Source organism: Somniosus microcephalus, chromosome 1 (assembly GCF_052327205.1).
Source record: "Somniosus microcephalus isolate GS21.2 chromosome 1, FLI_Smic_1.0, whole genome shotgun sequence".
In the NCBI taxonomy this organism is placed as follows: domain Eukaryota; kingdom Metazoa; phylum Chordata; class Chondrichthyes; order Squaliformes; family Somniosidae; genus Somniosus; species Somniosus microcephalus.
Window position 1 is genome coordinate 169,715,027 of NC_140987.1, and position 14,830 is coordinate 169,729,856.

A 14,830-nucleotide genomic window follows, 5' to 3' on the forward strand; every position below is an offset into this window, starting at 1 on the left:
CGTCCGACTGCCTATTAACCAATCAGCTCGACTAGCAGCTGGCGTCACTGGCACGCTCATCACAGCGTCTCCTCGCGGGACGCCCCATCCAACCCGCGCACTCACTCACCAATCGGTGCGGCGTGAGGCGAGCCCCAAACCCCGCCTCGTTTTGTGTACGTCATATGGCGCGGAGCCTGTGAGTCCACCTCTTTAGAACTCCTACCCCCAGAGTCGGACTCAAGTCTGAGGTAATGGTTTGATAACCAAGCTCCGCCTCTGCGTACCATTCACTGGAGATTGTCTGCAACGGCGCCACCTGTAGGCGCTGCGGTCCCTGATGGTGGCGTCTGATTAAACAGGCGGAGCCGTCAATCACATGACGTGTGCCGGCACCGGCACGCACATTTCAAGTGGAGCATTCAGGGGAGTGAGTGAGATCCTGGTGAATGAACATCAGCGGGAACAATCTCTAGCAGTGTGGTGTGTACAGATCGACCCCCCGGGCGCAGACTTCACCACTTTTAAAAACAAACCGTTACACGAACTGCTGCTCTCGTATGTGCTTGGCTCAAAGAAACTGAGTACCAGGCGAAGGAGCCCGGACCAGGCGAAGGTGCCAGTACCAGGCGCAGGTGCCCGCACCAGGCGACGGTGCCAGTACCAGGCGAAGGTGCCCACACCAGGCGCAGGAGACAGCACCAGGCGAAGGTGCTTCCGGACTCTTGTCAACTGTGTGATCTTGAGGTAAGGAAGTTTGCATCGATAATCAGTTTGATTTGTCTTATAGTTAAGTAGATAGTACCATTCTCTTATCAACCATTGAATATTTTGACTGCTTCTCGTCTACTGTTAAAGAGGTATTGTTGCTAGCTCAAAGTGACACTTTTGAGGATCTGGTTGTGCGCAGTGGTAATCCGTTGGCATGATGCGATAATTGTGTCTCAGTCGTCGGAAGTGGCAGTCTGCCCTTAAGCACCATCTCTCATTATGTACTCCCCTCTCCTGCAGCTCTCTGCTTGTTTCCATTCTTTCATGCAGGTATTCCAGTCCCAATAACTTAATTTTAGCTTTCCTGTGATCTTGCCCCAGCAGGGATATATTTCATCACTTTCTGAAGTTGCTAATCTTCACCTGCATGACACAGGGCCTGACTACAATCTCTTCAGAGTAACGCACACGCTTAGCTTTCACTTGTGTTTCAATGACGCCCAGCTCCCCACTATCTCTCTCAACTCCCCGGCTGTCTGTGTGTTATTGGACTGCTTGTTCAACATGCAGACTTTGATTGGTCAAAACTTCCTCCAACTCAACATTGGGAAGACCAAAGCCATTTTCTTTGGGCTCCACCACACAATGCACAGCCTTGCTAGTAATTCCATATCTCTCCCTAGCCAATGTCTTGGGCTCAATCAAACTGCTTTCAATGTTGGCCTCCTGTTCAACTCTGAACTGAGCTTCAGACTCCAACACAAAGACCACTTGCTTCTACCTCTGCAACATTGCTCATCCCTGCCACTACCTCAGTCACTGTCGCTGACAACCTTATACATGTCTTTGTCATCACCAGACTGGATTACTCCAACACACCCTCATTGCTAGGCTTCCATTATCCATCTTTTCTAAACTCTAACTTGTCCAATTCAGCTGCAATCCTATTATCCTATCCCACACCGTCCTGCTTACCCATCACCCTGTCCTTGCTGGCCCACAGTGGTTCTCTACACGAATGCCTTAAATTTAAAATTCTTGTTGTCCTCCTTTGACTCTGACCTCTTGTTTATTTCTCTTCCCTTGGCAGAGCCTTTGGTCGCCTGGGTCCTACTCTCTGGAATGAGACGATAGGAAGCAGAGGCACCAAAGATCAGGGTACGGGGAGGCCAAGCAGTAGTAAAGGCCCTGGGATGTGTGGATAATGTTGGCATTCTTGCTGGATGCTTGGCATATGCCATCATGATGACTGAGGAGCTAAAGGAAAGAATTGAGGATTTAACATCAGTTTTCCAAAGATCAAAATTATGTAGTATGTTTCTAAACTTTATATCTTCCCCTATTTTGTGAAGTGTTTTTGCCTGAGCCATTACAAAGGCTCTAAATTGAGTGAAGCAACTGTGCTGCAAATGTTAATATTGGGGGTTCAATGCTCTTCCAATTCAACATGATCACTTTTGCCTCAATTGTTGCCAGAGCTTGCTGGCTGGTGCCCGGCTTGTCCTTTGCAGCCAGTTAAATCTGCAAATACACATTTACTACATTCTAGTGATCTCCCCCATCAGTCACTTGCTCCTTGGAGCAAAGGAAATTTGAGTTGGCTGATGTCATTTGCAGCCAGTTACTGATCTGCAATGAGCCCACCATGAATGGGGCAAAAGCGACGATGGTGCCTGTGAGATTTCAACAGCCATGGACATGGTAGGGTAGATTTTCTGATAAAGCCTAGGGCAGCAGCGGCCGGCTGTTCCATGTGGAGTCCGGAGGGGCACACTCCTATTCTGCTGGGCTCCACTAAGGAAAGTTTTTTCTTGAACTTGCCTTAGTGTGCCTCTGCTCAGGAGCGAGTTAAATTACCATCGAGGTCCCATGTACAGATTTGCATGTGTTAATAAGATTCCCATCCAATGGCTGCCAAAACCAGCAGTGTTGAAATTGGGAATGGAGTGGGAAATGGAACCATTCTATTCTAACTGCTCCCTGCTCTGTTCCACCTGACCAGGGAGGGATAAAATTGCCCAGAAAAATTACTTTCATCAGCTCAAGGTAGCTGATTCTGCTGTAAAATTGTCTGAAACATTTGTTTTAATTATCATAACCTTTTAAAAAGCTTGGGCTGTAATTGTTTGTAGTATATTCTCCTTTGTACTTATGGTAAACCTACTGTATTTTGGAAAATCACAGACACTCCTGGGAGAAGCATCGGAACCTTTCCTAGATACTGAAATCATTGTTTTAATAACAATCTCCTAACTGCCTCCTCAAACACAGCAGTTCAATGTCTGTGTTACACTCAGATCTTGTAATCTAATCTTAGTTTAATACTGACATGAAACAAATATGACACGAAACACTTGTGCTTGTATATTTTACTTGTCCAGGATATGTAAATGAGTGATCATTTCTATCCCTGAATAATATCAACATGATGTAGAAATTCTGAAGTTTAAATGGAAAATTACTATTCAGGCTTTTCTTTCTACTGATTAATAGTGTGGGAAGCTCAAACTACCAACATATTGAACTTAGATGTGTAAAATAAATATTGTGATTTAGCAACCTTAACATTTTCAGAATATTGTCTTTGGAATTGCATGTGTTGAGTTAAGAGCGAGGAAATATGTTGTTGTGTTGAGACAGTATCTCAGCTGGCAGATTGATTTAAAGAGTGAATTTACAGATTGATTCCTATGCCGGTATTCTCCTCTGGGGCAGGACTTCTACCCGTCCCTCCGGATCCACCACAACCCTTTTTCTTGGGTTAGGTTTTATCCTGTGATTGCGGCATGCCCCTGGCTGGAGTCCTGCCACCAACAGGGAGCCTGTCGGTATGAGAGCAGAAAATCCCAGCGGTGCTGCAAGGGAGCTTTAAAGGGGCAGAAGTGCCTTGAAGATTGCATCAAGGCTTCCACTGAAGGCCACGGCTGAGACCGAGGCTGTCAGCAAGAGGAGACCGCTACAAGGTCCTGTCCCTTGGAGGGGAATCTCAAAACCTTTACTGCTGCTTCCTGGGGCCTACCACCTCTTTCCATGTGGTAGCATTGGGAAGTGGAGTTGTAGGGTGGGTATAAAGGAATTCTTCTGAGGACTTACGGGTCTACACCGTTTTCTGGTGGGGAGGAGCAGCCAGTGGTGGTCCTGGTGGGGGGAGGGAAATCCCAGTCGGGATGGTGATGCAGCAGTAGTCCCGACCCACTGCTCGAATTTTCCCAATTCACTGTCATTGCTCACGCATTTTTGGGCAGGATTGCTTAGGAAAATTCCCCCTTTTACAGTAAAGCTGCTTGTTCTTAGTTAAAGCCCAGTAATCAGTGTCAAAAATTGTTATATACTGTACAGCGTTGTGAGTGAGTGGAGAATGGGGTTTGAATTGTAGTAAAATTTGTTTGGAGTATGTTTTAAATCTGCACTTCTGTCTGTGGAATTCTGGAGCATGCATTGATACTTTGGTTGATAAACATAGCTCACAAATGTCATCTAAAAATTCAGCTAAAACAGTTTAACCTTTTCAGGGGGAAATTGTCTGATTTGTTTACCTATCTTTTAATGTTGCAGTTTATTAGAAATGGGAACTTTACCTGATGCACAAAAACTGGCTTCAGAAGTTGAAAGCACTCTTATTAAATACTACAACATTGGAGAGGATGAGTGGAGAGTTGGAAAGAAAACAGTAAGTATCTCATACACTGACCCATAAGATGTTTTACAGCATGTGCTATGTCTCAAATGTTTTATTATTTTCTCACTTACTGTGGCTAATTCTTACCAATGTGTTTCATTCCTCTATTATAAGGACAAGACTCAAGAACTGTGTGTGTGGATGAAGGGAGAAATTGTATGGTGCAATTTAAAAAAAAAAAAACACAAACTTTTTTTGCCTCCCATCTTCTTTTGTTTCCCCTTAGAGGGACTGCATGATGACGTCCTGAGAGATGGGACCATTATCAATGCCCGTTACAGTCATCCCCCTGCCACTGCCTCACCATGGCCGCTTATTGGCCTGATGGCAGATCTCATGGCACCAATCAGATTAGTAAAGTTCTGTCACGTGATTCTCTTTCTAACCAATTTGCAAACCTGTCAAAGCCAGAAGAAATAGCACATTCTGCTGTAGATGTTCCTGGAGCGACCATATACTCCTTTGTGAACTATAGTGTTGAGAAACCACCCTGCAAGGTAGCACATGTGCAGTTACAGAGTCCTCCACTGGAGATGCCATCTACAGCATGGTCTTGAGTGACTACACCAATGTGTGATGCTCAGGAAACATTCTTATTTTTAAAAAGCTAGTCCCATGCGGTCCACATTATCAGGCTCCACAGTGGTGGACACAAGCTGGTACTCTAGGCAGCAGGGTCTTCCTCCTCTACCACCATCACTACATGCTCCATGATCGATTTTTAATTTAACTAAGTCCTGTAACAAATTAAAAGCCTGGTTTATTAAGAAGCCCCTGCATGCAATTAAGAAAGGCTTCCCTGTTTGGGGAATTGAATCTTAGAAATATAGAAATTTTAGCACAGGATGAGGTCTGTTGGATACTAAGGGATAGGGGATAGTGCGGGAAGGTGGAGTTGAGGCAGAAGATCAACCATGATCTTATTGAATGGTGGAGCAGGCTCGAAGGGCCAAATGGCCTACACCTGCTCCTATTTCTTGTGTTCTTTTTCTTTCTTACCTATGCTGAATTTAGGCTCTTCAGGATGATTTTACACAGTCCCATTTTCCTTTGTTATTATCATTCTCTTTAAATAATTATTCAGTATGTTGCTTGAATGCTGTAATTTAGCATTGATCAACAGTTGTGAAAAAGCATTCCACGTTCTGATAACTCCTTGTGAAAAAGTTTAATCTAATCTTTTTTCCCCCCCCCCCCCCCCCCCTTAAGAATCCATCTCTTACCTTGAGATCATTGCCTCATGTTTTTGGTTTAGCTATCAATGGAAATTAATTATCTATATTTACCTTTTTAACATTTTGAACACCTCTGTCAAATTCTCTGTTAATCTTCTCAGTTTGGAGAATAAAGCCCTTGTTGCTCTAGCCTTTCCTCGTAACTGAGTTCTCATCATTAGAATCGTCTTGGTAAATCGGAGTTGCACTTTCCCAGGGGCTGTCAAATAAAGGAAAATCCTAAGATGTTTTATAAGTATATTAAGGGTAAGAGGATAACTAGGGAAAAAATAGGGCCCATTAGTGACAAAAGTGGCAATCTGTGTGGGGAGCCAGAAGATGTAGGAGGGGTTCTAAATGAATTTTTTGCATCTGTTTTCACTATGGAGAAGGACGATGTAGACATAGAAATAGGGCGGGGGGGACTGTGATATGCTTGAACATATTCACATCGAGAGGGAGGAGGTATTGGCGGTTTTAGCTGGCCTAAAAATGGATAAATCCCCAGGCCCGGATGAAATGTATCCCAGGCTGCTGTGTGAGGCAAAGGAAGAGATTGCGGGAGCTCTAACACATATATTCGGGACCTCTCTGGCCACAGGGGATGTGCCAGAGGACTGGAGAACCGCTAATGTAGTACCATTATTCAAGAAGGGAAGTAGGGAAAAACCGGGGAACTACAGGCCAGTGAGCCTAACATCAGTGGTAGGAAAATTATTGGAAAAAATTCTGAGGGACAAAATTTGTCTCCACTTGGAGAGGCAAGGATTAATCAGGGATAGTCAACATGGCTTTGTCAAGGGAAGATCATGTCTGACTAATTTGATTGAATTTTTTGAGGGGGTGACTAGGTGTGTGGATGAGGGTAACGCAGTGGATGTGGTATATATGGATTTCAGTAAGGCCTTCGATAAAGTCCCGCACAGGAGACTGGTCAAGAAGGTAAGAGCCCATGGAATCCAGGGTGCCTTGGCACATTGGATACAAAACTGGCTTAGTGACAGAAGGCAGAGGGTGATGGTCGAAGGTTGTTTTTGTGACTGGAAGCCTGTGGCCAGTGGGGTACCACAGGGATCGGTGCTGGGTCCCTTGCTGTTTGTGGTCTACATTAATGACTTGGATATGAATGTAAAAGGTATGATCAGTAAGTTCGCGGATGATACAAAAATTGGTAGGGTGGTAAATAGCGAGGAGGGTAGCCTCAGTCTGCAGGACGATATAGATGGGTTGGTCAGATGGGCGGAACAGTGGCAAATGGAATTTAACCCAGAAAAGTGCGAGGTGATGCACTTTGGGGGGACTAACAAGGCAAGGGAATACACAATGAATGGTAAGACCCTAGCCAAGACGGAGGGTCAGAGGGATCTGAGTGTGCAAGTACACAGATCCCTGAAGGCGGCGGAACAGGTGGATAAGGTGGTAAAAAAGGCATATGGGATACTTGCCTTCATTAGCCGAGGCATTGAATATAAGAGCAAGGAGGTTATGATGGAGCTGTATAAAACACTGGTTAGGCCACAGCTGGAATACTGTGTGCAGTTCTGGTCGCCACACTACAGGAAGGATGTGATCGCGTTGGAGAGGGTGCAGAGGAGGTTCACCAGGATGTTACCGGGGCTGGAGCGCTTCAGCTATGAAGAGAGACTGGGCAGATTGGGTTTGTTTTCCTTGGAACAGAGGAGGCTGAGGGGGTACATGATTGAGGTGTACAAAATTATGAGGGGCATAGATAGGATGGATGCTGAGGAGCTTTTTCCCTTAGTAGAGGGGTCAATAACTAGGGGGCATAGATTCAAGGTAAAGGGCGGGAGGTTTAGAGGGGATTTGAGAAAGAACTTTTTCACCCAGAGGGTGGTTGGAGTCTGGAACTCACTGCCTGAAAGGGTTGTGGAGGCAGGAACCCTCACAACATTTAAGAAGCATTTGGATGAGCACTTGAAATGCCATAGCATACAAGGCTACGGACCAAATGCTGGAATATGGGATTAGATCAGACAGGGCTTGATGGCCGGCGCGGACACGATGGGCCGAAGGGCCTCTATCCGTGCTGTATAACTCTATGACTCTATATTCCTCCTATAACGAGAAGCCCAAAACTGCACACCATATTCTAGATATGGCCTTGCCAGCAATTTGTACAGTCATTCTGATCACTGCTTTTATATTCAATCCCTCTCTATATAAATCACAAAAGCTCATTTGCCTTTTTAGTGCTTTTTTATCTGTCCACCCATTCTTAAGGATCACGTGTATCAGCACACCTTTCCTCCACTGCATCGAGAACGTTGCCATTTGTGGCATACTTCAATTCTTTATTCTTGTTTCTGAAATATATTGCCACACATTTTTCTGCTTTCTACCATCAAGACGGATAACAATGAAACTAGTTCACACAAGCGTTTGTGAAGTATATCTTTTTCTGTTCAAGGAACAGGAATAATCAGTATGTGTACAGTACATATTCATATCTGCCAGCTCCCTTAGCCCGATTACACAGTCCTGTAGGTTCCTGCATTCTTTGTGATAGTTTGCTTCTCCTCCTTGTTTGATATCATCAGCAAACTTTGTCTCAGTCCAGATAATTTGTTATTTATTTTTGTGCATATTAGTTTGATTTCCTGTGGTGTTGCATATGGCAAGCTGGAGAACATGACCCTCCCTTGCCTGACTCTATTGACTTTGTGTTGGCAGTTTAGCAGTTCTGGAGCATTCAAAAAGCTGCCACATGAGTAAAAGTTTTAAATGATTTAGTAAAAATGTATATATTTATATTTGATTTTACTTTGACTTATTTCACTTATTCACTTTGTAGAAAGATGTAATTGTTTGGAGAAAACCTTCAGAAGAATTTGGGGGATTTCTGTAAGTATCCCCTTAAATTTAACCCTCACGTTGACAAATTAAACACTTATTTTTAAACAGGAAAGATGTGAGAAATATGAAAGATGTAGAAAAAGCAAAAGGAGGTTAGGAAGTTTAGAAGGAGTATTAAATGAGTCTGGCAGGAAATATAAAGGTAACTAGCAAGGGCTTTTAAAAGCACATAAAGAAGACTTTCATTAATAGAGCGCCTTTCACGACCTCTGGGTGTCCCAAGGCGCTTTACAGCCAGTGAAGTACTTTTGAAGTGTAGTCACTGTTATAATATAAGGAATTTTAAAAGATTTTCAAGAAGGGTGGGGTCACTTAGAGATGTAAAGGGCTATCTTGAGACTGAGGAAATGGGAGAGGTGCTTAATAAATATTTTGCATTGGTTTTTATAGATGAAGGTGAAAGTGGGCCTGTCGGGGTTATAGAACTACCAGAGATAAATATTCAAAGAACATTTTTGGAAAGAAAGGTAATGGATTAAACATAGCAAAATCACCAGGTCCAGATGGTATACACCCCATAATACTGAAGGAAGTTAGGGAGGAGATAAAACTGGCACAAACCATAATTTTCCAAAAGTCTTTTGAAATGGAAATTTTGCTGCTGGACTGGAGACTGGCAAATGTTGATGCCTGTTTGAAAAAGGGAATAAAAAGTTTGAATAAAGCAGGAAATTACAGGCCAATATGGTTGTAGATAATATCGCCCGTCTCCGCTCCTGCCTCAGCTCATCTGCTGCTGAAACCCTCATCCATGCCATTGTTACCTCCAAACTCAACTATTTCAATGTTCCCCTGGTTGGCCTCCCATTTTCCACCCTCCATAACCCTGAGCTTATCCAAAACTCTACTGTCCGTATCCTAACTTGCACCAAGTCCCCGCTGTGCTCGCTGATATACATTGGCTCCCAATCCATCAACACCTCAAATTTAAAATTCTCAACCTTGTGTTCAAATCCCTCCATGGACTCACCCCTCCCTATCTCTATAAATCTCTTCCAGCCCTACAACCCTCCGGGAACTGCGTTCCTCCAACTCTGGTCTCTTGTGCATCCTCCACTTCCTTCGCTCCACCATTGGCGGCTGCGCCTACACTATTTAAATGAAAGTTATTGTTGTAAATATCTAGGTCCTAAAATTCCTCGCCCTGGGAGGGTGCTGCAGCAGTAGACAGAAGGCTCCAAGACCAGCAGCCAGGCCCGCACAGCTGCAGGCATCTTAAGCCTGGCTACTGTTGAGAAATTGCAGCCAGAAGACCTTCAGATCCACGAGGAGGCTGAAAGTGAAAGGTGAGACATGCCTTCTTGGGCCTTTCTTTCCCCCCGATCACTCCGATTTGAGGGGGATTCAAGTGCAAGGTTCAAAACCAGCTTCTTCGGGTTCCCATTTGACAGGCCGCCATTCGGGTAAGCCTTGAGAAAAATGAGGCTGAAGGGCCCCCTCCCGTGTTATTTACATGGCCATGCTTCACTTGAGCCCTGTAGGTGCCAACACTCCAGCTCCTCTTGGCGGAAAATCGGACAAATGTTCCGATATTTGCTGTGCAGGAGATCCAGTGCATTGGGTACACATCCAGGAAGTCTCCTCTATTTCGTTTATGGATTTTCAGAAGGTGTTTGATAAGGAGCCACTTAAGAGACTTGTTACTAAAAGTAAAGAACATGGGCCTAGAAATTAGAGGTTTTAGCACTGGCTGTTCAGGCCCGTTTTGGTGAAAAAAATGGCAGCAGCTGCCTCACTTCCACCCGCTTCCGGCAGGTCCAGTGGTGGCCGCCATTTTCGGCAGGTCAGCAGCGCTGCCGTTGCCTGTGCTCGCAGCAAGTATTTTAATTAGCAGGAACGTGACGTCAATCGGTGTGCAACGACAAATTGACGCACGCTCATCCATTTTGGAGCTTGCTGCTTCTCTTGCCGTCCTCTCCAAAGCACGCCCGTCTGTGCAACCGTTGGCAGCACAGAGAGATGGGAGAAAGCGGCGGTGAGTTTAAACCTGTACAGTTAACAGCTGCTGGGATAACTGTTAACTATGGAGAGAGCTCAGACTATATAATTGGAGTGAAAACTGCTTCCAATGGGATGCATCAAATCTCCCCTCAATGTCAAGTCAAACATTACAGGTGGTAAATACTTCTAAAATAAACTATACTGTGCTACAGTTGTAATAATCTCGGGGGGGGGGGGGGAGGAATCAAACCTGCAAGTCCTTAAATTTTATACGTTGATGTTTTCAAGTTTAGGAATTGAGAAAATAATAGGCAAAGTTTGGTAGTGTGTTTTTAAAAGGCTTAACACCATATTCTCACCAAGAGTTCTTCAAGAGTTTGCTGTTAAAAATGTAATTGAACTCTCTTCTAGACCATTTACACCAGTGAACTCCTGAGCAAGAGATTCATGTTCCCCCTTTAAAAAAAAATACACATTTCCAGTGATGTCTCCTGCAGCGGTTTAAGGACATCTGTGCCACAGACTTTGTGGTGTTTCCAGTCACAGACCCTCCAGATCTGAGCCTGTGCTTTAAGACCCACTCACCAGGGAGTGAATCCCCTATGCGATCTGCAGGCTGGTGCTCTGTCACTGCTCGCTGCAAGGTGGTGCATCCCCATCCCCCCACTCCCTTCAGCACCATGGTGGAGCACAAACCTCCACACAGCAACCATCTGGGTGAAAGATCTGTGGAGCTATGGCAGCCAGTGAAGGTGGACCCCACACAAGACCCAGACAAATGTCCGCGAAAGTAAGAGTGGAGCCGTGGACAGACAAAAATGCCTCGTGATGTGCCCCAGCGCACAATGCTCCAACCCTACAAGGGCCATCGGCGGACTCGATAGCAAAACCCAGGAGCTATCATCAAATGATCCGACACAGCACATTGCCTGAGAACGCCGCACTGATCCTTCAGACGCGTCCTACGGCCTCCTGCTGACGTTGGCGCCGGAAAGAGCGCGTTGCACAAGAGATTTTCTGCTCCACTCATGTAAATTAACAGGCACCAAAGTACCAGTGCTGCCTGTGCACTTTTCTGCGGGTGGCTGTTAGCCTTGCCCTGTGGTGTCACTGGCCGTTTTCTGGCCTAATCGAATTTCTAGGCCATGGTATTACATAAGGACATAAGAAATAGGAGCAGGAGTAGGTCCTTTGGCCCTTTGAGCCTGCTCCGCCATTCAATAAGATCATGGCTGATCTTCTACCTCAACTCCACTTTCCTGCACTATCCCCATATCCCTTGATTCCCTTAATATTCAAAAATCTATCGATCTCTGTCTTAAATATACTCAACGACTGAGCCTCCACAGCCCTCTGGAGTAGAGAATTCCAAAGATTCACCACCCTCTGAGTGAAGAAATTTCTCCTCATCTCAGTCTTAACTGGCCGACCCCTTATTCTGAGACTGTGACCCCTGGTTCTAGACTCCCCAGCCAGGGGAAACATGCTCCCTGCATCTACCCTGTCAAGCCCTGTAAGAATTTTGTATGTTTCAATAAGATCACCTCTCATTCTTCTAAATCCTAGAGAATATAGGCCTAGTCTACTCAATCTCCCATCATAGGGCGATCCCCCCCATCTCAGGAACCAGTCTGGTGAACCTTCGTTGCACTCCCTCTATGGCAAGTATATCCTTCCTTAGGTAAAGAGACCAAACCTGTACACAGTACTCCAGGTGCTTTTCTACTTTCCCTACCAAAGTGGATAACTTCACATTTCTCCACATTATATTCCATTTGCCATGTTCTTGCCCACTCACTTAGCCTGTCTATATCCCCTCAAAGCCTCCTTGTATCCTTCTCACAACTTACATTCCCACCCAGCTCTGTATCATCAGCAAACTTGGATATATTACATTTGGTCCCCTCATCCAAATTATTGATGTAGATTGTGAATAGCTGAGTCCTAAGCACTGATCCTTGCGGTACCCCACTAGTTATTAAAGGGAATGTAGCTGCATGGATGGATAGAGTGGTGGCTTTGGGGCCGAAAAGCAAAGAGGAGTGGTGAATGATTTTTTTCAGATTTGCAGGATGTGTGATCTGTGCTGGGACCTCTTATTTTTCATCATATTAATAATTTGGACATAGGTACAAAAGTAATGGTATTAAAATTTAATACCAAGTATGGGGGGCATGGTAAACTATGAGAAAAGATGCCAGCGATTACAAGAGGAAATGGATAGGTTCATGGGAGGATAGTGCTGCTTTAAAACACTTGCTATGGGAATAGGCACTGTAATCTTTCCTTTATGAAAAAGTCAGTATATTCATGTAGAAGAATATATGAATAGGTTTTTAACAAGGCACTTGAATGTAATTCTCAGCTACAAAACTCAAGGGATTGTGAAGGAGGCTCCAAACAGGATAGTGGATTATATTCGCCCTGGCCCGTATAGGTTAGACTGGGACAGTCTAATGACCTCCTTGGACATTGTTGGAGAATTTGAACAGGTAAGATGATCCACTGGATAGAGACAAACACCTTCCATTTCTGTATTTTTTAGGCATTTGCCTCCTGTGTCAGCTGTGGCTCAGTTGGTAGCACACTCGCCTCTGCATCAGAAGGTCGTGGGTTCAAGTCCCACTCCAGGGGCTTGAGTACATAAAGTTAGGCTGACACTCCAGTGCAGTACTGAGGGAGTGCTGCACTGTCGGAGGTGCTGTCTTTTGGATGAGGCGGTAAACCGAGGCCCAGTCTGCTTTCTCAGGTGGACATAAAAGATCCCATGGCACTATTTCGAAGTGCTGGTGTCCTGGCCAATATGTATCCCTCAACCAACATAACAAAAACAGATTATCTGATCATTATCACATTGCTGTTTGTGGGAGCTTGATGTGCACAAATTGGCTGCCACGTTTCCCACATTACTTCAAAAATTGAGACTTTGAGACATCCGGTGGTCATGAAAGGCGCTATATAAATGCAAGTCTTTCTTTCTTTCCTGCATCTGTTGGGAGATTTTCCTCTGAAATCCTGCAGACAGGGAAAATCGAACCTTTCTGTTGGATTTTATTATGTTTTTTTCAATGACTAGTTTTCAAAATGTTCTATTCTTTCTCTCCCTGTTTCTCTTCAGAACTCTTAGCTTTCCAGGTACTTTTCCCATCAGGAAGACATGCTGTTATACTAATTATGATTGCCAACTTTATTTAATTAACATTTTCAGGATCCAGATGGAAGAGCTTTACCCCTCGGTAGCAATCGTCTTATCTCATGCAGTCAAGGGAACAATAGCATAGTGGTTGTGTTACTGGACTAGTAATCCAGAGGCCTGGACTAATGATCCAGAGATGTGAGTTCATATCCTACCGTGGCAGCTGGGGAATTTAAATTCAGTTAATTAAATAAATCTCTGCAGTCCTGCCACATCCAGTCATGAATGATGGTGGACCATTAAACAACTAACGGGAGGAGAAGGCTCCATGAATATCCCCATCCTCAATGATGGTGGAGCCCAGCACGTCAGTGCAAAAGACAAGGCTGAAGCGTTTGCAACCATCTTCAGGCGGAAGTGCCGAGTGGATGATATCAAGAAATGGCTAAGCTTGCTGGATACAGCAAAGGCTGTGGGCCCTGATAACATTCCGGCTGCCGTGCTGAAGATTTGTGCTCCAGAACTAGCCGTGCCTCTAGCCAAGTTGTTCCAGTACAGCTATAACACTGGCATCTGTCCAACAATGTGGAAAACTGCCCAGGTATGTCCTGTCCACAAAAAGCAGGACAAATCCAATCTGGCCAGTTACCGCCCCATCAGTCTACTCTCACTCATCAGCAAAGTGATGGAAGGTGTCATTGACGGTGCTCTCAAGCAGCACTTAACTCACCAATAACCTGCTCACTGATGCCCAGTTTGGGTTCTGCCAGGACCACTCGGCTCCAGACCTCATTACAGCCTTGGTCCAAACATGGACAAAAAAGCTGAATTCCAGAGGTGAGGTGAGAGTGACTGCCCTTGACATCAAGGCAGCATTTGACCGAGAGTGGCATCAAGGAGCCCTAGTAAAACTGAAGTCAATGGGAATGGGGGTAAAACTCTCCACTGGCTGGAGTCATCCCTAGCACAAAGGAAGATGGTTGTGGTGGTTGGAGGTCAATCATCACAGCCCCAGGACATAGCTGCAGGTGTTCCTCAGGGCAGTGTCCCAGTCCCAACCATCTTCAGCTGCTTCATCAATGACCTTCCCTCCATCATATGGTCAGAAGTGGGGATGTTCGCTGATGACTGCACAGTGTTCAGTCCCAGTCGCAACTCCTCAGATAATAAAGCAGTCCACGCCCGCATGCAGCAAGACCTGGACGACATTCAGGCTTGGGCTGATAAGTGGTAGGTAACATTCGCACCACACAAGTGTCAGGCAATGACTATCTCCAACAAGCAAGCGTCTAACCA

General features: G+C 45.1%; 1 protein-coding gene across 2 annotated transcripts in view; it reads left to right on the top strand.

Annotated features, from left to right (window-relative positions):
• stard4 (StAR related lipid transfer domain containing 4) overlaps nucleotides 1-14,830 on the top strand; it is a 29,329-nt gene continuing 14,499 nt past the window's right edge. Inside the window, exons 1-4 of one of the 2 annotated variants that reach the window (XM_085987356.1) lie at nucleotides 1-726; nucleotides 4,246-4,360; nucleotides 8,396-8,445; nucleotides 12,764-12,890. In XM_085987356.1, coding sequence (XP_085843482.1) covers nucleotides 359-726; nucleotides 4,246-4,360; nucleotides 8,396-8,445; nucleotides 12,764-12,890 — 660 coding nt within the window. In that variant the 5' untranslated portion in view covers nucleotides 1-358. The remainder of the gene's footprint in view (nucleotides 727-4,245; nucleotides 4,361-8,395; nucleotides 8,446-12,763; nucleotides 12,891-14,830) is intronic. The other variant, XM_085987346.1, reaches the window with a different exon arrangement.